The following is a 25,677-nucleotide window of genomic DNA, read 5'->3' as shown; positions in this document are numbered from 1 at the left end:
TTCTTTCTTTGAAAAGTCTAGTATTCTCTTTCAAGTCGGAAAACAAAACTGATGGAAATGAGTTTGATGAAGGCATTAAGGAATTCTAAGAGAAACAGCTAAATAATTAGCTATCATTAACTCATTGCTTTAGCAGACTATAGTGGTCGGGTTTATATTAACAAATTGGAATATGTATTACAGATAATATCAGATTTCACTTTGAATATATTTACTATTATAGTTCCTCCAAGTGTCATTGGTCCTAACCCTGAAAATCTCACTGTTGTGGTGAACAATTTCATCTCTTTGACCTGTGAGGTCTCTGGTTTTCCACCTCCGGATCTCAGCTGGTTCAAGAATGAACAGCCTATCAAGCTAAATGCAAATGCTCTTATTGTGCCTGGTAAGGAACTTATTACTCTTAAATGGTGGGCAAAACTTTCTCACTTTTCTCAATACAAATGGCATCAACTTAACTCTCTTTCAAAACTTTTGTCTTGTTCCTTTTATTTGTTCACATTAAATGCCTCTCTTTATCCATTTGGGGCCATTAGGATAAGATTGTATAGATTTATTTCAGTGGGAATATACAGTAACAAGGTCTACTTTCAAGAAATTATGACATTTAGGAACAAACTTCTTAGTAATTCCTTGGGCGTGATAGACTAACAAACAGTGCTTTCACTGGATAAAATCACTGGTTGTTTTTAATTCATCCTAAAGCTCCTTGAGGATAGATAAATAGACCGACAGACAATCACTTCTACACTGCGGGATATTTAAACCCAGAAAATACTTGTTAACATATTTTGACTGTAGTACAGTTACTGTTTGCTCACTAGAACCTGTATCAAACAATTCTACTATTTATGTTTGGTTACTGGGGAGAAAAATTTTATGAATTTATTTCTTTATAAGGAAGTAGAATAAATACTGAGATCAAAGGAAAAGGAAGGATCAAAGACATGCAATTTAAATCAGTTCTTTCATTTTGAATGGGAAATTTTACTGTAAGAGAAAGGATACATTTTGCTGTTTATCTTATTGATAAAACAGTTATTAAAACAACCTCTAGGGGGCGCCTGGGTGGCACAGCGGTTATGCGTCTGCCTTCGGCTCAGGGCGTGATCCCGGCGTTCTGGAATCGAGCCCCACATCAGGCTCCTCCGCTATGAGCCTGCTTCTTCCTCTCCCACTCCCCCTGCTTGTGTTCCCTCTCTCACTGGCTGTCTCTATCTCTGTCGAATAAATAAATAAAATCTTAAAAAAAATAAAATAAAATAAAATAAATAAAAAAATAAAACAACCTCTATGCCGCTCTTCAATTTGCATTGTATTTGCCCACAGGTGGTCGAACTCTGCAAATTATCCGGGCAAAGGTATCTGATGGTGGTGAATACACTTGTATAGCTATCAACCAAGCTGGTGAAAGCAAGAAAAAAGTTTTCCTGACTGTTTATGGTTTGTCTTAACTCTCCTCATAAAATTCTTTCATTTTTAAACTGGTATTAGATACTTTCTATCTGAGCATCTTAATGAAAAAAAAAAAATCCTTCTGTTCTTGTTTCCCACCCTCAGTGCCCCCAAGCATTAAAGATCATGGCAGTGAATCTCTTTCTGTAGTTAATGTAAGAGAGGGGACCTCAGTGTCCTTGGAGTGTGAGTCAAATGCTGTCCCCCCTCCAGTCATCACCTGGTATAAGAATGGGCAGATGATAACAGAGTCTACTCACTTGGAGATTTTAGCAGATGGACAAACGCTGCACATCAAGAAAGCGGAGGTGCATCTTTTATTCTTGTTTGTGTGTCATGACTCGGTGGTGGGATTATGGAAGAAAGAACTGGTAGTTGCATGTTCCCTTTACTACAGCGAAGAACGAGTTTTATTTAAAAACAGCATCATCAATGCTATTGACCTTAGTTTCATTTTTGTATTAATAAAAAAGCAGGATTGTAGGAGGCAATTAGAATGGGGCATTGGAGCATAAAGATGACTGATGATTTAATCTACACTGGAACAGTGTGATTGGTCATCTGTAACTTAATGGAGCACATACAATAGTATCTTTTTCTTTTAGGTATCTGACACAGGCCAGTATGTATGTAGAGCTATAAATGTAGCAGGACGGGATGATAAAAATTTCCACCTCAATGTATATGGTGAGCATCTGCCTCTAATACAACTCTTTTTTCCCCCAGATATGCAAATGAAAGTGTCCTGAATTAGCTTAAAGAGGACACGTGATTTTCTTCTGTCTTTTCACAGTGCCACCCAGTATCGAAGGGACTGAAAATGAAGTGGTTGTTGAGACAATCAGCAATCCTGTGACCTTAACGTGTGATGCCACTGGAATCCCACCTCCCACAATCGCATGGTTAAAGAACCACAAGCCCATAGGTAATATGGTTGTGCAGTTTTCATTTTTGTTTTCTTTTGCTTTTAATTCACTAGATTAATAAACAAGCACATTTCAGTATTATGCTTATAGCTGTGTTTAATCCAAAAAGCCTAATGTACTGAAATATAAACTTACAGAATAGACATATAAAATGGTTATTCATTACGTAGAGATTTTTCTTATTTCCTTTTTCAAAGAAGGCTCTCATTTAAAATGAAAGTACAAAGGAAGAACTTTTAAGAAACATATTTATTTCATAAAATAAGATATATTGGGACACCTAGGTGTCTCAGTCGGTTGAGTGGCTGACACTTGATTTCAGTTCAGGTCGTGATCTCGGGGTCCTGGGGTTAAGCCCCGTGCAGAGCTCCACGCTCAGCTCTTCCTCTTCCTCTGCCCCTCCCCCCACTTGCAGGCTCTCTCTGTCAAATAAATAAATCTTTAAAAAAATAATATATATTATGGTGAATTGTGGAGTTGTTAAACATAAAAGTTTTTTATATTTTGTTTTGCTTTATTTTCACTTCTAGAAAACTCTGACTCACTTGAAGTACATATTTTGTCTGGAGGTAGCAAACTCCAAATTGCTCGGTCTCAGCATTCAGATAGTGGAAACTATACATGCATTGCATCAAATACAGAGGGAAAAGCACAGAAAAATTACATTCTTTCAATTCAAGGTAAGTGGGATATGGGGTGCACCTGGCTGGCTAAGCCAGTAGAGCATGTGACTCTTGATCTTGGGGTCATGAGTTCAACCCCACATTGGGTGTAGAGCTTATAAGCTTAAATTTTTTTTTAAAAAAAACCCAACAAGGTATGTGGGGTACACTCTGATCCACCTTCAGTTTCTTTATTATATTTTCTCTATAGTACAAAATAAGGCTACATCTAAAGAGATCATTTATAATTGATTCAGAATACCTTTGTTTCATATTTTTTGATATATTATTTTTTTCCAGTTTTGTTGAGATATAAACACTGTCTAAGTTTAGGGTATAGAGCCTAATGACGTGACTTACAAAATACCTTTAGATACACAAAAATATTGTCAATTTTCTGTCCTACATTTATCAGTAGATTTGTATTTTCATGAAAATGGTCATAACTGTGGAAAAAAGAATAATAGAAATTTCATAATCTCTTTTTTTCATGTTTACTGAAATGATTACTTTCCAATAGTATATATTCTATTGAATTACTTATTTGTTTTAATCTGATATAATTTATTTTGAGTTAAGCCTATAGATCTGTTCACCTTTATTTAGGTAAGTAAGATTTAACTCATGAAGAGATTAGTGTGTTCTAACAAGTTAGGGATTAGGTAAATTTCAAGTAAGCATGAATCTTATACTATTTTGGGGTAAGAATAAGGAGCATTATTTCATCCAACACTTAATTAACACCTACTGTGTTCAGCATAATATTGAGCACTGGAGGGAGAACTTGCTTACTTTTAATTTTCAGTAAACCTCTGATTATTACTTTTTGCCTAATGTTCAAGTTGAAATGGAACTTGAAACTAAGTTGAATGCTAGTTTTTTCTAAGTTTATTACAGGTACTATGAAAAGAATTTCACATAAATTATAGAAGTAACTGAATATTTATTATCTACCTGTTTCGGACTCTGCTAAAGCTAACTTCAAAAATATTAATTTTTTTAGTTTTATTGAGATATAATTGACATATAACATTGTATAAGTTTAAGGTGCACAATATAATGATTTGATAATGTATATATTGCAAAATAAGATTAAAATCCATCACCTAAAAATTAAAGAAAAATTGAAATAAGTTTATGAGTATTGGTGGTTTCTCTGATTAGTGATGCTTTGAGATTTCAAAAGCAAAAAGAGAAAAATAAATATTCAGAGATTCAGCATCAGAAATTATGGTTAATTTTGTTTAATGCATTAATAAATTATAAGTACTAATCATGAAGAATGTGGTATGACCAAACATTTTACCAGACTGTATATGTTATCATGCCACAGGACTAGAAATATGTGTATAGGGCCTAGTCCAGTACTTGTCATATATTAGATACTCATTACATTTCTCATGAAAACTCTCATTGATTCAACTAATTTAGTAACTCTAAATTCGGCAAATTTGGTACAATTATTATTGTCTTCTGGATGACTAAAATGAGATTTTTAGAGGCTATAAAGTGATGTGCTGGTAAATATTTAACAACTGATTGCAGACAAAAAGGTCCTGACTTGTAGCCAATCATCTGCCAGTTTCTATGGTATAAATATTCCCACTGTGTCCCACTTCAAGCTCCCAACATGATGTCAGTGAACATGGAGAGGAGGGAAGATGTGTAAAATTGGCTCTTGTGAGCTGGTGTGAGCTACCTTCCAGCACATTACCATAATTATTTAGAAGAGGAATTCAAATGTGTTTCTGCTTGAAACCATTGTCAATATTTTCATTATACATTATCTCTCAATCAAATAATTAAAGTGAAAAGCAAAGATGGCCAGAAAGAGTATAGAAATGATTGGATCTTGAAACATACGCTAAGCATATCCATTGTTCAGAATAAATAATTTTTAAATTGCATTATGAAGAGAATAACAACCAACTTAGATACTTTTCTCAGACATTGATGCCAAGATTTTGTAAAACATTCTCCTGAACTATACTGAGGATTTAATCTAAAAGTGATTCATTTGGCCAGGAAGTACACCCATGAGATAGATTTGTCACCAGCCCATATGACTAAATAATTGTATCAACTTACAAATATAAGAAGAATATTGAAATGATTCCTCGACCTAGTCCTCATTTAAAAGTAATTTATGAGTATAATAATGGTTGGATGTTGAACCACAATCTAGGAAAGATATGAAAAAATGGCATATTGTTCTATGATTCTGTTGTATTTGTTAGAATTTATAACCTTGTGCCTCGTTAATGAAAATCTTAATCATTTCCCCAAAGTTCCTCCAAGTATTGCTGGTGCTGAAATTCCAAGTGAAGTCAGCGTTCTTCAGGGGGAAAACGTTGAGCTGGCCTGCAATGCAAATGGCATTCCCACCCCACTTATTCAATGGCTTAGAGATGGAAAGCCCATAAATAGCAGTGAAACAGAAAGAATCCGGTATGTTTTAAAAGAATCTTTGCATCATTCATTGTAAGGTATTCTATAATGCTTTATGCTTCAAATTTCACATGAAAAATACCAAATTCAGTCTCATGGGACCTTGGCTATCATTGTATTCAGAAAGAAAAAATAAAAATTTAAAGAGCTGGACACAGAAATTCTCCTTTGAGAATTTGCTCAAAAGTGTGTGTGTGTGTGTGTGTGTGTGTACAGGTTTTCCGTATCCATCAACATCAATGAGTGAATGAGTGCTTGGCTCATTTTGAAAAAAAGACAGTATCATCATAACCTAGTTCATTCCTTGTAGTGATTTGTCCAAATCCCATTTTCCGCTGATACTTGTTAACCATACAACAAACTGCGTAGAGATGGAATAACAATATGGTAAGGGCTTCCTGCTACTTTCAACAATAAATGCTTTAGAAAAACAATCCAGAGTTCTACTCTCTACTAGATTACTTCATCACAAAGCCCCATTGTACACAAATATCAGAGTAATTACAATTATTTGAAGAACCATGAATGCATGAGTAAGCATTAATTAAATGTATTGTAAGCCTTATCATTTTAAACCAGTATTTTAAATTTAGGGTTTAGACTGAATTTTTCTAGTTTTCTAGTCAATGAATTGAATATATATAATTTAAAGAAAGATAAGTAAACGTTATTTTCTTTGAAGTCATTTTATGTTAAAATTTAGATATTTGTTCCCGTTAGAAGATTGGGTAAATTGCCAAATAATATTTTAGAGATATGTTTTAAGTTTTATTTCTTTGGTGTGGACATATCTCAATAGTTAACAAATATTTAATTATTTTTTATTAAGTCAGCTGGTATCAACATTGCAAGCCAAGTACTAGATAGGTGGTGGGACCTAAAGATCTCATATGATAATACTTATACCTAGGAATTTGTGATCTGTCACTTTCCCTTACAATAAGATCCCAGATGCACTTATATCTAACTTACTGATTATTTGTTCACAGCTCTACAAAATGTATAGGGTTTGCAAACAGAATAATTTGCCAATCAAAGTATTTTTCAGTGTCAACTTATTACTGTCCTTTGGTTCTGGCAACCTTCTTTTTTGTTTATTCATATGACTAAACCAATGGAATTTTAAAATTCATATTTTAAAAATGAAAAAATACTGTAGGCTCATAATAATATTGTAACTTCCTTTTTTTGGTAATTTTCAATAATTATATTTAATAATATGATATGGTAGAAGTGGAATATTTACTTTTGACATTGGAAGATTCTAATAAAATCACTGTTGTAAGAATAACTGTAGAAAACCATTTAATCTCTTTTTAAAACATAGAAAATTTGATAATTAATGGCTTCTGAAGGGAATCAATAATGTAATAATCTTAACTTTTAAAATATCTTTGATCATCTAACTGTGTAGTTATTTACTATTATGTAATTCGAGGGAAAAGCTCTAGCAATTTGTGGAAAAATTTTTGCAAAATATACCTGTACATAATAGTGAGTTGTCACAGTTTAAATAAGTTATCGTATTCTCATTAAAAATATTGCTAAGTCATTTATAGTTAGTTTTTTAAGATATAATTTCTTTTAGTTTTTCATTATAACATTCTTCAAATTTTATATCGGAATTTTAAAATAGTTTTCATTTAATCCAAACCTTATATGGTAACTAAGGAAAAAGTATTCTAACTTTGAGAAAAACATGTCTTTGATTTGGAGAGGGAAGTTCCCAATCTGATTTCATTTCCGGTTTCTCTCATAAGGAAGTGGTGGGTATAAGACATGAATTTTATCTGGTTCTGTAGAATTTTAGTTGATTGCCTGAAATCTCCATCAGTTTTAGTAGCTCTGACTTTAACAGACTTCCATGTACTTCATGAAAAAGATATGAACCATTATATATCTAAGATGGAGGTGCATTTTACGGTGGTATTTCTTTAAAGAACACAATAACCCGGAGTGAGCTTTCCAGCTCTTGGCTTCACAAGAATCATCTCAGTGCCTTTACTATGGTGTTTCCTATAGGGTGACTGCAGATGGCAGTACATTAAACATTTATGGAGCTCTCCCATCTAACGTGGGGAAATACACATGCATCGCTACTAACCCTGCTGGAGAAGAAGACCGAATTTTTAACTTGAATGTCTATGGTAAATATGACATTTCACTCTCTTTTGACTCTGCTCCCTTGGGAATCTATCAGTAGAAATGAAGGTCCAGCAGTAGGTGTCTGAAGCATCTAGTTTTAAAATCTGATGTCACTGCCATTTGCTTTTGGGATAAAAAGCAGCAGTATGGGCAACTGTAGTTGAAATGATTTGAACTAGTAATGCACACCCACCCCTTATCTCTCTCTCATTTTCTGCATGACATAGTTCCACCTGCAATTAAGGGTAATAAAGAAGAAGCAGAGAAACTAATGGCTTTGGTGGATACTTCAATAAACATTGAATGCAGAGCCACAGGGACACCTCCACCACAGATAAACTGGCTAAAGAATGGACTTCCTCTGCCTCTCTCCTCCCATATCCGGTTGCTATCAGGAGGGCAGGTTGTCAGGTCAGCTTTTACCTTGTCTGATTTGCTAGACGGATAAAGTCACTGTGATTATAGGCTCTAACTTTATCTAGACGGTGTTTAAGAAATGTTTTTTCCAAAATTTTTACTATTGTTTGTTTATTTTTCCCTTTCAGTATCTTTTTAGAAGAAGGAGGATACAATTATAAAACTGAAATGGTTTTTTAAATTCTTATTTAAATGCTCATGTTTTAGTAAATTTGTATAAAATAGGTCTTTCATAGACAGACATATCTATCGATAGTGTATGTATTTCCAAGAACTATTTTAGAGAAAACTTTCTGTGGCAAAATAATAGGAAGATGCGTACTGCAATCATGTGATTTTCATGTTAGCATCATTCTTTATTAATGTATATTAGAAAAATATTCACTCTTAAATTACATTATATTTTTAATGGCTTACTGTCAGTGCCTAATCAATTTGTAGAACAAATTGCATTTGAGGCATCTGTATTTTGTGGTGGATTGTTATAAGCTTCATAACTAACATTTCCCAACATTAGTCATCTGTGTATAAATCAGAAATATTTTCTTTGTGTATGTTGAATGGGATTAAATTATGAATTATTGGGTCAAATTGTTTTTCAGGATTGTGAGAGCTCAGGTGTCTGATGTTGCCGTGTACACGTGTGTGGCCTCCAACAGAGCTGGGGTGGATAATAAACGTTATAGTCTTCGAGTTTTTGGTATGTCCGAGATGACTCTAGTACTGAACTTTACAATATTAAGCAACAGGCTTATAGTTAGATATTGACATATCAGAAAGAATTGGTAAAATAGGATCTTGCTAACTAGGAAAGAATGCCTTTTCTCCCAAGGGGTCCATATATATTGAAACATACAGTCTTTTTGTCAAAATACTCTTCTAACCTGAAATTTTGCCTTAAGTCAAATCTACATTTTTAAAAATAGCATCTCAATCCAGACACAAGGAACAGTCTTTTCATACAAAGAGAAAGTTCAGTCTGTTTTCTAATAGTATTAGTGGCTCATTTTGAGTATTTAAAATATGAATGAATATGTGCAGATATGTCTTCATGTGTATGTGTGTGCGTAGACAGAGAGAGAACTGAAAACATTCCATTTCTGAAATATTAAGGTTTACTGGTTCAAATTTCTAGATTCCAAGAACATCTCAGAACAGCTAAGTAACTATTTACTATAGCCTACAAATTAATTTTGTTGGATTGTATATAAGCTTACTCTAGAAACTAATATTATTTTATTTATTCCACATACAGCAGTTGAAAATATACTTCTGAAACTATAATATATATTGTAACAAATTAAAGAGGCAAACCTAAGAAGTGAAAAAATGGCTAAAACTTAAACCACATTTAAATTTTGTGTGTTCAAGAAGAAAACAAGCCGGAGGTTTCATTGCTAATATTTTGGAAGGTTAATAATAAGTGTATTTAATACCTGTTTTTATAATAGTTAGCAATTATTTATATGCTATCTTAAAGTCTATATTTTAATAGATCATAGAAACACTAACATAATATAATAAAAAATATTATTATTAAAAAAAAGAAACAATATAGAACTAACTGAGCCATTAAAAAATATTTTTTATCTAAGTTGGTCTCAAATTATAATAGACCTGTTTTGTTTTCTGCATAGTGCCACCCAATCTGGACAATGCAATGGGAACAGAGGAGATCACAATAGTCAAGGGTAGTTCTACCTCCATGACATGCTTTACAGATGGAACCCCAACTCCCAGGATGTCCTGGCTTAGAGATGGCCAGCCTCTGGGTCCTAATACCCGTCTGACAATAAGCTCTCAAGGAATGGTTCTTCAGCTCAACGAAGCAGAGACTGAAGATTCGGGGAGGTACATCTGCATTGCCTCAAATGAAGCTGGAGAAGTCAGCAAACACTTTATCCTGAAGGTCCTGGGTATGTAAACATTCAGTAATTTGGAAATAAGTAACAACAAAGATTTAGTAAATAAGTGTAATTCTTAGAGTCACTTGCTATGGGGACAAAATTTGTAAAAACTTCATTGTATTTCATATTTTTGTTTTGTAATTTACCTAGATTTACTCTTACCTGAAGCATGTTAAATTTAAATTATTTTGTTCCTTATCTGTCTAAAAGACGAAAACTCCTACTTATAAAATTTTAACAAAATCATACAAACAATTGATAAGTAGATTTTTAAGTTTTTTCAAGAATTAAAGCTCTTGATAAATACCAATTTAATGGAAAAGCATATTTATACTATTTTATGTTATTTCAGTCTTTTCAAATGATCCAATCTAATAGTTTTAATAGTCATTTCAAATAGTCTAGTTCCATTTACTCTTGTGTGCATTAAAGCAAATATTTGAAATGTGTATTACAATGTTCTACATGCAAACAAGTGATATAAACAGAAAACAAAATTAGAGATACAAAATAAAGAGAAGTCAAAAATTTTGACTTTGGTAGAGAAATGAAGATGAATGAGATGAACTATTTCCATAATTAATTATTTTGGGGGGGTTCGGTTTGTTTTTCCACTACAATATAGGTAAAATCTCAGGCTCCTCACAGAACAAAATATACTTCACAAGGAACAGAAAGAATAATTTTGGCATGATGCTAGCGTATGTATTCAGAATGCCCTGTAGTCTTTCTTATAGTACCTATACCAATTTAATCATTTGTGTACCTTTAAAAGTCTGCTTTATCCTTAGCTAAGCTCTGTGATGGGCAGTACCCACCTTACCTATTTCTATATTCCCAGGATTTAGCATGGCATTTGACATGTGATATTTATTCATTGGATTAAACTGAATGGAATTAGATGCTTGCTAGCTGGGTTGAAGGAAGTTTTAACTGGAGAAGGAGGCAGAATGCTATCTAAATAAACAAAGAAGAGACTGTGGTATAGATGAGTGTTCCTTAGAATGAAGGGTAGTAGTGGAGGAGGTACTCCAGGGTATTTAGAGACAAAAGACAGAGGAGTGTGTTGATAAGGAAGGCTAAAATAACAAATTCCTGTACACCAATTCACAGAGTATCAGGAATAACAGGAGATGACATAAATGTGCTCTTGTACATTATTCACATATGAAGTATTAACTATTGACTATACGTTATGGGCCAGGCATGTTTCCAGTCATCATGTAACAAATAATTGCTCTACACCTACTATGTATGTGACATATGGCCTGGTCCAACATGTGGTGGTGGGAAAGGGAGAAAGCATGCTCCTCTAGAAATTCCGAGAACCAAGCAGCAGAATCTCATCCCAGGGCATTTCTGGATATAGAAAACTGAGCAAGATCTTCTCCCATTCCATGGGCTGCCTCTTAGTTTTTTTGACTGTTTCCTTGGCTGTGCAGAAGCTTTTTATCTTGATGAAGTCCCACAAGTTCATTTTTTTCTTTTGTTTCTCTTGCCTTTGGAGATGTGTCATGAAAAAAGTTGCTGTGGCCGATATCAAAGAGGTTGCAGCCTATGTTCTCCTCTATGATTTTGATGGATTCCTGTCTCACATCGAGGTCTTTCATCCATTTGGAATTTATCTTTGTGTATGGTGTGAGAGAGTGGTCAAGTTTCATTCTTCTGCATATAGCTGTCCAATTTTCCCAGCACCATTTATTGAAGAGATATTTGCAAATGACACTACAGATAAAAGATTAGTATCCAAGATCTACAAAGAACTTCTCAAACTCAATACATGGGAAACAAATAATCAAATCAAAAAATGGGCAGAAGATACAGACACTTTTCCAATGAAGACATACAAATGGCTAACAGACACATGAAAAAATGTTCAAAATCATTAGCCATCAGGGAAATTCAAATCAAAACCACATTGAGATACCACCTTACGCCAGTTAGAATGGCAAAAATTGACAAGGCAGGAAACAACAAATGTTGGAGAGGATGTGGAGAAAGGGGATCCCTCTTACACTGTTGGTGGGAATGCAAGTTGGTATAGCCACTTTGGAAAACAGTGTGGAGGTCCCTTAAAAAGTTAAAAATTGAGTTACCCTATGATCCAGCAATTGCACTACTGGGTATTTACCCNTAATGGAATATTACTCAGCCATCAAAAAGAACGATTTCACAACATTTGCAGCAACATGGATGGGACTGGAGGAGATTAATGCTAAGCGAAATAAGTCAAGCAGAGAAAGACAATTATATGGTTCACTCATTTATGGAACCTGAAAAGTAGGAAGATCGATAGGAGAAGGAAGGGAAGAATGAAGGGGGAGTACACAGAAGGGGGAATGAAACATGAGAGACTGTGGACTCTGGGAAACAAACTGAGGGCTTCAGAGGGGAGAGGGGTGGGAGATTGGGATAGGCCAGTGATGGGTATTAAGGAGGGCACGTATTGCATGGTGCACTGGGTATTATATGCAAGTAATAAATCATGGAACATTACACATTACATCAAAAACTAGGGATGTACTGTATGGTGACTAAAAAACATAATAAAAATTATTATAAAAAATAAAAAATAAATAAAACATTTACTGTTTAAAAAAAAGAAAGAAAACTGAGCAAGAAAATAACAACGATATTGCTAGCATCGTGTACAAAGGACAACCTTCCTAGGTACAGGGTTTATAAGGATAATATTTTCTTAAAACAGATTTGAAAACTGTCTCAGCAGAAAAATGAGAAAATTCAGCATTCTGGCATCTGTTGAAAGCTAATTCCATTAAAACCTGAAAAAGTCTTCACTTGGATCAACGCAACACTCCAAATGTGAAAGTAACCATCCTAACCTGGGGAACTGCTATTCTTAGCTTAATGCTATCCACATGGTGGAAGGTGTCATGATATGTTAGTGATTCTGAAAAGTCCAGCATAACTCGAATATTGAAAACAAGGAAAAAGCTCATACAAATAAAGCTAAGGGGTTTCTACAGGGTCCAGGCTATGAAGAGCTTTATTATCCATGTTAAAAATTTGGTTTTTATCCTAGAACACTGGGAAACCATTAAAAGTTCTAATAAGTGGAGTGCCATGAGTAGAACTACAGTTTGAAAAAACCACTGTGACTGCAAAGTGGAGATCTACTTGGAGAAGGACAAGAGTAGATTCTGAGAGACCCGTGTATTATTAGGAGTTGTATTTGGCCGTGAATAGCAGAGTCTAAGTCTGGCAGCTTGAGCAAATAACTTTTGTTTTTCTTGCTGAGTGAGGTGTCTGGATGTAGGCAGTAGTTACGCTGGTGAACCAATTCAGATATTTACAGTTCTCTTGGCCTTTACATCACGGTTGGTCAGTGATCATGCATTGTCTGGTCACTCCCCGCATCACTAGATGCAACAACAGAGCAGGAAAGAGAGGAAAGGTGAAGAGTTGCCCCTCTAGGGACTTTCTTAGAATCCCTACAAAACCACTTCCATTTACATCTGATTGATCAGAATCTCCACACACCCTTCCATCTACCATCTTCTACAGAGGCTAGGAAATGGAGTTTTTAGTACACGGACAGCCCTAACAAAATTGGGGTCTGTTAATGTGAAAGAAACAAATAGATAATATTGGGTGGGTACCTAAAGGCAGGAAATAGGTGATGTTAGTCCAAGTAAATAGTAGTGTAGCTCAGATCAGTAATGGAAGTAAGAGGAAAAATGTATTTAGAAATAATGGCAGGTAGAAGTATTAGGACTTACTTGAGGATTTGGATATAGAAGAGTGATGAAGAAGATATCAAGGGTGGCTCCGAGTTTCTGGCTTATATGACTGAATGATTGGTAGACCCATCACATAAATGCAGGAAATGATGGAAAAGGACCAGGTTTTGAGGAATAAGGTAACAGGTTCTGTCTGAATACATGTTGAAATTGAAGTAGTGTCCAAATAGTCCACTGGAGAAGTTTATCTGATAATTGGATTTGTGGATCTCAAGCTCAGAAAAGAGATATAAGCTAAAAACGTAAGTTCTGGAGTCATCGTGGTAGGTGCATCTCCTACTCTGTCCAAAGTATAAGACATGTGGACAAGACACAGAATAAAATAGTTCTTAGTCACTTAGCAACTATCTGTTAAGGTCTGTTGACTGGGAGTTTGAATCAGGTGGGAACATGCTGTTTCTATTATTGCTGATGTTGTTTAAATCTAGCGACTATACGCTTTGAGGATAAAGGTCGTGCCTAATTAATCTTTGTATCCATAGTGACTAAAACATGGTAAATAACCAATAAATAAAGGGAATCAAATGGAGAATCAGATAAGTACTTTTGAGTGATACAAGCAACATGCTTTGGAAATTAAAAGGGAGAGAAATTTTATTGTTTGTGTTGAGAGAATCAAAAGATTTACAGTTTTTACAAATGAGTTTAATGATATTAATGTGACCTTGATAGTATTTGAACATGCTCAGTTAGGGGATGGGACTATTGGAAGATTTAACAGTAGAAGGAATGGCATTAGTAAAGTTACAGAGCAAGAAAAGACTGTACTTGTTGAGGTAAAGAAGTAGTCTAATTTGAAGCCTACGTTACATGTAAGTATTTTAAAAGTACATAATGTTATAAATATAAAAACCTTTTACAAAACTTTGGAAGCCATGATGAAGAGTTTTTGTTTAATTCAGTAAGCAACATGGAAACACTGAAATCCTTTTAGCAAGAAATCTTGGATCATTCTAAAATGCACTTAAAAATGGGTTTTGACAGCAGTATGTAAGATGAATGAAAGTAAAAAAGAGGTCATGTGGGTCAGTGGTTAAGAAACTCTGAGTTCTTAATTATAATCTGAAAAGGAGTATAGATTTAATATATTGTCTTTCTCCAGAAAAGAAAACAAGGACCGTAGGTGGAAATTTTTTTTCTTTTTAATAAGCAGGTTTTAATAAAAAATACCAACAGCTATAGTAGACATTGTAGTAGGAATAACTTTTTTAAAAACCTTTAATTATAAAATAAAACATATTCAGAAACAGAAACGAAATGTGTAGTTTATAGAATATCTCACCGAATCCTCACAATGATCCCATTAGTTAACTAATAGTGCTATTCTTATTTTAGAGGTTTGCCCAAATCCACTAAGCTAATGATTTTTGGAGCCAGGATTCAAACTTGGGCTTTTTGCCTCCAGATACTCTGCTGTGAACCTCTCTTCTAAATTATGTGCCTGATTTAAAAAAAAAAAAAAAAAAAGTCTAATCCTTGGAGCTGTCCAACAGCTATTTTGGCTGCCTTGTGAAATAGTAAGCTGGAAATGTTCATAGAAAACTTGAATGATCATGGTATGAAAAGACTGTTTTAAAGGGATTCCTAAACTTGAGAATAGTTGGGAAGAAGGAACCATGGTGTTTCTTCCAAGTGTTTAGATTCTTTAACATCCTCCTGAGAAAGGTAATTTAGAAATATAAATAACAAAAAAGGAAATTATTTCTGCCCAGACATAACAAATGTGTTTTATGCAGAAATAGTCTCCAAATATAACTGTTTTTTCTTCTGCTTAGTCACTGTTTCCTCTTAAAGTTCTGCATGGAAAAGATGATAGCCAAATTCCACAGCATTTGCTTGGAGCTTTTGTAGAAACAATAGATATTCAGAAGGTACAAAAACACACTACTCTCTGGAAGTACCTCTCTTTAAAAAATGGTACAAGATGAGTTTAGTTTTTATTGTTCTTCAATCTTTACAATTAGGTGAGACTGCTCTAATGATCTGAATCCCAGTTGCCAAGCTATAGGTGCCTTGCACTGGGTTGCCATTTACTTCATGATCTCTGATAGACATGAGCCATCCCTTTTAAAATAGTGCCAGTGACAAATGGCAGTAACATCTAGGAAGGATCATTTTGGTATCTATGTTTCAACCAATTTGTATTACACGAACATAAATTTGAGATGAATTTTCTTTTAAACTTTTTCTAATCAGCAGTATTTTATCAAACGGCAAGTTTATTTTGTTGTTGTTTTTAATTCCCTTTATATAGAACCACCTCATATCAATGGATCAGAAGAACCTGTAGAGATATCAGTGATTGTTAATAATCCACTTGAACTTACCTGCTTTGCTTCTGGAATCCCAACTCCTAAAATTACCTGGATGAAGGATGGGCGGCCCCTCCCACAGACAGATCAGGTACAAACTCTTGGAGGTGGAGAGGTTCTTCGAATATCTAGTGCTCAGGTAAGTGTCAAAGTCAAAAAATTATTTTATCCTGGCTTGTCCTTCTCACTTGCTAATATAGGCAAAATGGAGAAATTATGTTTTAAATGGATCATAAATCCCTCTCTGTAACCTTAACAAAGGTAGGTTGGCTCTATGGTATGCATGCTTGGATAGACACAGGGAAACATGACTAAAAAGGAGCAGTAGAAGTATCATGTTAAACTCGGAAGAAAGCAAGATACTTTAATTTTTGTAAGTTTTTTCGCAGTGCTATAAGTGAATATTTCCCGAAGCTCTTAATTTGTGCCAGGTAGGCCTTTACAGAACTAGCAAAAAGCAGTTCGACATATATACATATGAGGCCTCAAAGAGCAATTTTGATTTCCAAAATTAACTTGCAGACATAAAAATCTGAAGAGACACAATTTTTCAAACAATTCAGTAAAATTGACTTCTTTTAGTTTGTGTTTAAGGAAATTAATCAGAAACGTAAATATATTAAAGAGAAGTATGTCTGGGATGCCTTGTTATAACGATATTCTATTTTACTAACAAAGACAAACCTTATATTACAGATATTCTCCATCTGTGCCCTAATACCCTCATCTGTAACTTTGGGATAAAAATAGTAACAATACCTAACTCCTACACTTGAGGATTTAAAAGATCATCTAACATGATATGCTTAGACTAGTGCCACCGACATGTAGTAATGTTAAGTAGAGTTAGAATTGTTTTTCCTGCTGCTATTGTTGTGATAATCAACATCCGTTGGAACAAGGAATAACAAATTATTTAATTATATTCTGTGTGCATTTTCACTGAGGAAGGAGGAAGGAAAGGGAACTGGAGAAAGAGAGCTAAGGGCTATGAATTGTCTACTGTGTCAGTCCTGCATTCAGCTCTGGGCTCTATCACACCGGTGACTCTCAATGACAAGTCTGTGAGGCAGTCTTCATCTCCATTCTACACAATCAGAAACAGGCACAGAGAGATCAAGTACTTGCCTGCCAAGTCCTCACCACTGTTCCATGATAGAGCTGGGTCTTAATCCTACATCTGCTTCAAAAGCCTGTTCAGTGGAACTCAGCACACTCCTTGTTTCCAATATCAAGAAGAACACACCTTCCATTTCCCTTTTTTCTCCCTGTCAAGCATTGTAGTAACTCAGAGAAAACTCGAGTTAAGCTGTCAAACCACTTACCGGATGAAAATCCTTCAATGTTAGAATTTCAACAGATATAATAAAAAAATTATTATTAAAAAAAATAAATGCATCAAATGAATACATTTTACAACTTAAGTTTACACGATGTCATATGTCAATTATATCTCAATTAAAATAAATAATAAATATCTACTCTCTTAGCAAATATCAAGTGTATAATACAAAATTGCTAACTTTTGTCACCATACTTTACATTAGATCTCCAGAACTTATTGACCTTACAAATGGAAATTTGTACCTTCTGTTCGACATGTCTCCATTTCTCCCATCCTAGCCTCCTGTAACCACAATTGTACTCTGTTTCTATGAATTTGTCTTTTTTAGACTCGCAATAAAAAGAAGGAAATCCTGCCAATTACAACTTGAAAAAAAAAAAAAGAATTTCAACAGATAAAAAAGGAACCAAAAGAATTTCGTAATGTAAGGAGACAGGGAACTGTGTGGAATAGAATTATAATTAAAAAGGAATAACGACAAATAAAGCTTAAAAGGAAGATTAAGGCCACGTCATAGTAGGTCTTAAATGGAAACATTGTATAGTTGGGTTTAACAAAGGGAGACAAAGATCCCACCGAGTGTTAGATGGTGACCCACATGAGCTAGCTGTTGTGGAGAATACAAACGTAACACATAAACCATGTCTCAGCCTTTGAGAAGTTTCCAGTTGTCTGGGGGATATAAAACTATACACACGATAAAATTCGGAAAAGAAACAGTAAGAAAACCATTCAAGATATTTTAGAAGTAGAAAATTAAATGTTATCAAGTCCCAAGACTGATCTTGGTTCTTCTGCTCTTCTGTGTTTTCAGAGCACTTGGTACATTATACGTTATATTTCACTTATCTGAACTTTGTCTCTTCGTGTATGTATCTGTGATATAGAGTGATGCCTGACACATACTGGAAGCTTTGCAAATTCCAAACTGTGTGGTAGAGACAGGGGTTTCCTAAAATATCTTCCATCAAATACTAGTTCTGTGAGTTATTCCAATGGGGGAAATTCTGTAACCAAATAGAATTGGAAAACTTTATATACAATACCTTCCTCTCCTTTGTGAGCCATACTGCATGTCAACAATACTGCAAAATACTACTCTAGAGAAATTTGATTAACTGTAACTTTTCTGACACCCTATAAACAGAACATAGTTTAGAAAATATAGCTACAAATGATGACTGTAGACACCCAGAAGGGCACAAATTGTCAGGAAATACTTATTGGAGGAGGCAAGATTTAAGAGTAGACACGAATGACTGTTCAAGTTTGGTTAAGTCAAAACAAGCAGAAAGGACAATATTAATTAGGAATAAAGTGAGTTGATAGAGAAAAATCAAGTTTTAAAGGCTTTAGATATATGATGGGAAATGCAAAAATTATTCTCTAGGCCTTGGCACGTCATTTTAAATTCTTAATTGAAGGCCTATGCGAGTGTCATTCTTCTTAAAGTTGCATTTAAGTATTTTTGCAAACATACTAGTCTTAAATTTTTTTGAAGGAGTTTTTGCAGTCTACCAAAAAGTTTTTCCATAACCTATAAAGTCAGTTTTGAATGTAAGAATTTAAAAATTCACAATATTCTAGGAATGTTCAAGTAGTAAAATAAATGAAAACAGGATTTTTCTGCTTTTCCAAAATACATTTTTCACAGATGTAAGATCATCTGTTTTCCAGAGTATATTTTATGCATACGTAAGCATGGGCCATGTCTACACAATGTCAAACATATGAAGGAAAACTAACACTTCCAGTGGAAACTATGCACGGGGATTTTAAAGAAATGTTTCTGGTTTTAGTCAGATAATAGTAGATTATGCTGTCAGTCTGACACTATTTACAGCCAGATTGTATAATATAGCTCTTTTGTTTCACCATGTTTACCAAAGGTACATTCAAAATGTGGTATTAATGTACTTTATTTAAATAACCTGATATTTTATTTTGTTTACCTGATAAATTATATTTCATTTCCTTCAGGAAGATGCCAATTGAAATTTAAAATCTACTATTTAAGTCCATAAGTACTTATTTGTTTAATCATTGTGTGTCTTGTCTGTGACCTCTGGTGCTAAGTCCTATATGTATCTGCCTTTTCCAAGATTATTAAATATACCTAACGTGCAAACATTTTAAGATCAGATATCGAAACCCTCTTAAAACATAGTTTTATAGAGAGCTAATCACAAATGTTGAAACAGTTTATTAAATTTTAATTGTGCTATCTTAATGATATGTTGTTTTGTGTGAGACTTTATATTCATTCAAGTGAATACTTACTCTCATCACGAAAACTGACATGTTAACATTGTGTAATTCACTTATTTGGATTTTGCAGGTGGAAGATACAGGAAGATATACGTGTCTGGCATCCAGTACTGCAGGAGATGATGATAAAGAATATTTAGTGAGAGTGCATGGTAAATTTGGCAAAATGTCCTGCAATCTATCATTACTAACACCTAACTAGAAGCCATAATTTATGGAACAAGGGGCAACTCCATAGCACATCATAAGATATGTTTATGTATAAGGAAATATGTATTTTGCAAATCTGATTCTTGTATTTGGCTGAGTAAGTGCTTTTTGGAAATACTTCAGTGGACTTTTTGACTTACTCATTTTGTTCCTGTACAAATAATTCATAGTTCTTTATTTAAAATCATAAATTATGATAAAGAAGAAAATGTGTCATCCAGTCTCATTACACAAGGGCTTTTTTGCATACAAATGTTTTGTCACAGAAATGTGCCCTACAACGTATAGTATCAAACATGTTTTTCATCTCTTTTAATGATTTGGTGAACATGTTTTCATATCAAAAAATACATTTTTATAACACTTTTTAGTGATGGCCTAGTGTCCCGTTTTATGAATATGCCATCATTTATTTAACCCATTCCCTGTTTTTGGATATTTAAGCTGTTCTTGTATTTTTACCAGTATAAGGAATACTGTTATAGACATCTTTGTGCCTACATATTGGCCTGTTCCCTTAATTCTTTTATTTTGATAAATTTCTATAAGTACACTTGCTTGATTACACATACACATGTACACATTTAAAGCTCTGAAGTTTATTGCCAAATTACCTTCTAGAAAAGTTGGGCCATTTAGACTCAGGTCAGTATGATTTCAACATAGAGATAAGATTTACTCTTTATGGATGGGAACATTTAAAAAACCGAGCAGAAGATACTTATTTCATTGTCTTAGCCTAGATGACTAGGCAGTGCAGATTGTCTGTAATTTAGGTGCCCCCCTCCTCCCAGCAGCCCTACACACAAATTAGACCTACCATTAATTGACATGAAAATTCTGTATATAAAAGTCACATTAAAAGATATATTTCTTACTATTATGAAAGTATATACATTTCTCTATATTATGGTGGAAGAGACCCTGATGTAGTAGTTTGGAAATCTGATGTTCAGAGAAAATTCTTACCAAGTGTGGAACCTGGTTAAGAAATCCTTTCTTTGTGCCTTAGTTTCTTTACTTGGTAAGTGGTAATAATAATGTGATTATATTACTGATCCTGTCATTCATGTGACCATTGGAAGAATTTCATTACTTTATATATGTGAAAGTACAGAGTAAGACTTAAAAAAAAAAAGTCCACTACTGGCAATCATTTGTACTACAAATTGAATGAGTAATGTTTTAAGTTTATGCCTCTTATTTTATATAACAGAAGCAACATTTGTTGAAAACCTAAGATAATTCAGATCATTTTTATATCTTGTTTATTGAAAGCCTCTGCCATGTTTGTTCTCACACCCAGTACCCCCTAATATTGCTGGCACTGATGAGTCCCAGGATTTCACTGTGTTACGGAACAGACAAGTGACATTGGAATGCAAATCGGATGCAGTGCCCCCACCTGTAATCACTTGGCTTAAAAATGGAGAACGGTTACAGGTAAATCTTGCTAAGTTCCACAAATCCATTTTGAGGGGAAAAAAAAATCAACTGTAGGGTCTTGGTAGGTACACAAAACCAAACAACATTAGGCTACTGTTATTCGACATTGAAGGGGTAGGCACAGGGTCTTTTAATCAGCCTTCTTTTCTCAGCCTGTGCTTGGGTAGTTATTAACTAGTTATGGGTCAAAAGACAGGTATTTTGATACAGACACTCTGTAAATTGTTGCAAGTATGTAAATTGTTGCAAGTATGTATCGCCTGTGGATTAAAATTGGATTTGAAACACTCAGCTATTTCTTTACTTGAGAGGGAAGGAATCATCTCAAAAGAACTGACCTCTCCTGCCAAGTGTCGTGGGCAAACCTCTCACTAAATTTTTCTGGAATAAACTGGGACCTGAGGAGGGTCCCCCAGGATCTATGTGATATCCTTGGATACCAGGAATGTAAGACTGGAATCCTTGAAGAACACATTTACTGGCTCTCTAAAGCTTCCCATGCTCATGTGATATCTGTCTGCTGTCACAGAGTGTCACAGCCCAGGATCCTAAATAGCCTTTTAGGGTTGGCTCAGAGCCTTGACCTTGAATGCTCTCATTGTTCTTATTCTAGTAGTTACTTATCCTTTTTTCCCTCCTTTTGTTTTCCTCATCCTGTTACTGTAACCTATTGTGTTACACTGTGCCTAATTATAAAAGGAGATTAAGTCCCCTAACACCTAAGGCAGAAAGACTTTCACCACCACCAAACCATACCAAAGGACCAAAACCAGACTGGATTCTGAGAGTTACTTACATGCTAAATTATCATGGGTATCACTTAACCTTCCTGTGCCTCAGTTTCTCTATTTATTGTAACCCTACTAACGGTAGGCACTACAATTGCTACTTAGAGTAGTCATGACCCTCAAGGAGCTCACAGACTACTTGAAAAGACATATAAGTAAATCAAAGAGCATGGATATGACTCATATGTCAGAGTGATGTATAGCATTTTCTGAAAACAGAAAAGAAGCAAGTAATCAGACTACAGGGTAAGGAAGAGCTCAGAGGAGCCTCTCGGAAAGGGTGAGTTCAGTTTTAAATGATGGGTGAATACTGGGCAAGAAAGAAGAAGGGGATTCTAATCACAGGTAATGGCATCTACAAAGCCATTACGGGAGAATGAATGTTACTCTTGCAGGAACTGCAAAGTACCTTGGTGTGGCTGAAATAGGCCTTGATTAAAATCCTTTGATGATTCCACATAGATTTCAGGATTCAGGTTAAACTATCCCACTTAGCTCACAAGACCTTTCATGTTCTTACTTTTTCTCCACAGTTTTATCTCCAATGTGTGCATTTCACTCAAAACTATTAGGTGTTCAGGGGTGCCTGGGTGGTGCAGTCGGTTAAACGTCTGTCTCTTGGTTTTGGCTCAGGTCATGATCTCAGAGTCATGGGACTGAGCCCCACGATAGGCTCTGCATTCATTGCGGAGTCTGCTTAAGATTCTCTCTCCCTCTCCCTCCTCCTCTCCCCCTTTTCCTCCCCAACCCCCACTTGCATGCATATGCACTCTCTTTCTCCTAAAAACAAACAAACAAACAACTATTAGGTGTTCGGATAGAGACTGAGTGAATGTTGATGATGGAGAAGTTTAGGCTAATACCTGCTATGATGTTAGTACTGGGACAGGGTGAGTTCAACAGTTATGAAAAAAGAGAGGAGTTCAGCTTCACGTATTTTGAGTTTGAATTACCATATATTATCCAAGTGGAGAGTCTAAAAAGTATGAAGAAATATGAGTTCCTATTTCATCAAAAACGTCTTTGACTTGGTAGTCCTCCATGGTATGTATGACCAGTTGTTGAAGCCATAGTTTTGTATGAAGTTGAGCAGAAAGCACGCAGTGTAAGATAACCTATAAATGAGAACAGAATGTAAGGCAAAACTAATAATTATAAGGTGAGCAAAGGAAGAAGAAAAGATCAGAACTGAGAAGGAGGACTTGGAGAGACAGAATTAAGTATAGGAGACATCACTAAAAGCCAAGGAAAAGAGAGGAAGTGGTTGGCAGAGTCCGTTAAGATGCAAATTAAGTTGTGTCCATGGTTTTGGCAATACACAGAAGTGATTAAAGATCAGAACAATGGTTCTTCAATAGAGTGATCAAAGGAAAAGATAGATTACAGTTGTTGGGGGAGTTAAGGAAGAAGAGGGAATGGAAATAATTATGGCCTATTTTTGAAATATAGAAGAGATTTTATATGTTTATTTACTGAAAGAAAGACTGAAGATATAGGAGAGAGAAAGAGAAGTTTATAGGATAATGTGTGTTGGACAGAGAAGGAATGGGACCCTGGTCACAGGTGAAGAGATTAGCCTTGGACAAAAGGGCTGACCTTTTTCCACAGAGACAGTTGCATTCACATGTAAGGTGGGAGGAGGAGAGAACTGCAGGCACAGGACTTTGGTTTTCTGCATGGAGTAGGAAGCAACAGCATCAGCTGAGAATGAGATTCTATCTGAAGAAAGAAGTCAGATTTGGAAGAATCACTGGTGCCCAATTGGAAGAGAACCAGAAAATATTGTAGTGAGACTTGATGAGTTCGCAGAACTTACTGATGTTCATGGAACAAAAACATTGAAAGAATCAACTCTGAAATTTTTTATTAGCCTAAAACTCTGCTATACCCATGTAAAAAAATTACAAATATATGCTTTATAAAACTTAACATATATATTTAAGAAATTACTTATTCTCATCAGAGGTAATAAAATTTTTTCACTAATAGCCCCTATAGCAATGAAAGGCCCAGAGAGGGGCACCAGGGTGGCTCCGTAGGTTAAGCATCTGCCTTCAGCTCAGGTCATGATCCCAGGGTCCTGGGATTGAGCCCTGCATTGGGCTCCCTGCTCAGTGGGGAGTCTGCTTCTCCTTCTCCCTCTGCCCCTCCTCCTGCTTTTGTGCTCTCTCTCTCTCAAATAAATAAACAAAATCTTTAAAAAAAAAAATAGAAAGGCCTAGAGAAATGGAGCTGAACTGTGTATTTTAGTATGAACAACATTTTTCATTAGAAATATATAGTTGGCCCTTGAACAACATGGAGGTTAGAGGCACTGACCCCCTACACATACAGTCAGAAATCTGTATATAACTTTTGACTCCCCCAGAATTTTTCCAATAATCTGTTGTTGACCTGAAGCCTTACCAATAACATAAACAGTCAATCAACACATATTTTGTGTTATATATCTTATATACTCTATTTTTATAATAAATTATACTAGAGAAAAGAAAATGTTAACAAAATCATAAGGAAGAGAAAATACATTTATAGTACTGCATTGTATTTTTTGAAAAAAATCCACATGTAAGTGGACCCACACAGTTCAAAAGTCAACCATATATCTATGTGGGACAGAGCCCATATGGCAGAAAAATCTTATTTAGGTTCTCCCTGAAGTAGTTCCTTCTTTGGTTCAACCAGAAAATTTCAGTGTTTGAGGCTACCTGGCACTTTTTAATGATTATGAACCTCATATATCTTAATTTATACAAAACTACTTGTTTACATCTATTTTCCCAATTGGACTTAATAGCAAAGATTAGGTTTCATTGTCTCTATATTTTCATAATTCTTGGTCCTGTGCCTGGGCACAAAATAAATGCTTAACAAATATTTGTAGACTAAAATCATTTATTTACTTTTGGGTTTTTTTTTTTTTTGGCTTTGGTATTATAGGTGAGTATTCTTTTTTTATAATACATTTTATTTTTTAATTTTTTTAATAATAATATTTTTTACTATATTATGTTAGTCACCATACAGTACATCCCCAGTTTTTGATGTAAAGTTCTATGATTCATTACATGCATATAACACCCAGTGCACCATACAATACGTGCCCTCCTTAATACCCATCACCAGCCTATCCCATCCCCCCCAGCCCTCCGTTTGTTTCCCAGAGTCCACAGTCTCTCATGGTTCATTCCCCCTTCTGTTTACCCCCCTTTCTTCTTCCCTTTCTTCTCCTACGGATCTTCCTACTTCTTATGTTCCATAAATGAGTGAAACCATATGATAATTGTCTTTCTCTGCTTGACCTATTTCGCTTAGCATTATCTCCTCCAGTCCCGTCCATGTTGCAGCAAATGTTGTGAAATCGTTCTTTTTGATGGCTGAGTAATATTCCATGGTATATATGGACCACATCTTCTTAATCCAGTCATCTGTTGAAGGGCATCTCGGCTCCTTCCACAATTTAGCTATTGTGGACAATGCTGCTATGAACATTGGGGTGCATATGGCCCTTCTCTTCACTACGTCTGTATCTTTGGGGTAAATACCCAGTAGTGCAATGGCTGGGTCATAGGGTAGCTCAATTTTTA

The 25,677-nt window shown here is 34.9% G+C and overlaps 1 protein-coding gene across 1 annotated transcript in view; it reads left to right on the top strand.

The window, feature by feature from the left end:
- HMCN1 (hemicentin 1) overlaps positions 1-25,677 on the top strand; it is a 469,289-nt gene that overhangs the window by 371,065 nt on the left and 72,547 nt on the right. Inside the window, exons 58-71 of the mRNA XM_008696988.2 lie at positions 224-385; positions 1,330-1,443; positions 1,561-1,763; positions 2,061-2,142; positions 2,249-2,380; positions 2,912-3,061; positions 5,332-5,491; positions 7,514-7,638; positions 7,864-8,047; positions 8,656-8,753; positions 9,691-9,969; positions 15,976-16,172; positions 19,717-19,798; positions 21,163-21,299. Of these exons, the coding sequence (XP_008695210.2) occupies positions 224-385; positions 1,330-1,443; positions 1,561-1,763; positions 2,061-2,142; positions 2,249-2,380; positions 2,912-3,061; positions 5,332-5,491; positions 7,514-7,638; positions 7,864-8,047; positions 8,656-8,753; positions 9,691-9,969; positions 15,976-16,172; positions 19,717-19,798; positions 21,163-21,299 (2,105 nt within the window). The remainder of the gene's footprint in view (positions 1-223; positions 386-1,329; positions 1,444-1,560; positions 1,764-2,060; positions 2,143-2,248; positions 2,381-2,911; positions 3,062-5,331; positions 5,492-7,513; positions 7,639-7,863; positions 8,048-8,655; positions 8,754-9,690; positions 9,970-15,975; positions 16,173-19,716; positions 19,799-21,162; positions 21,300-25,677) is intronic.

Source organism: Ursus maritimus, unplaced genomic scaffold (assembly GCF_017311325.1).
Source record: "Ursus maritimus isolate PB19 unplaced genomic scaffold, ASM1731132v1 scaffold_2, whole genome shotgun sequence".
NCBI lineage: Eukaryota > Metazoa > Chordata > Mammalia > Carnivora > Ursidae > Ursus > Ursus maritimus.
This window is presented reverse-complemented; position numbering and strand designations above follow the sequence as displayed.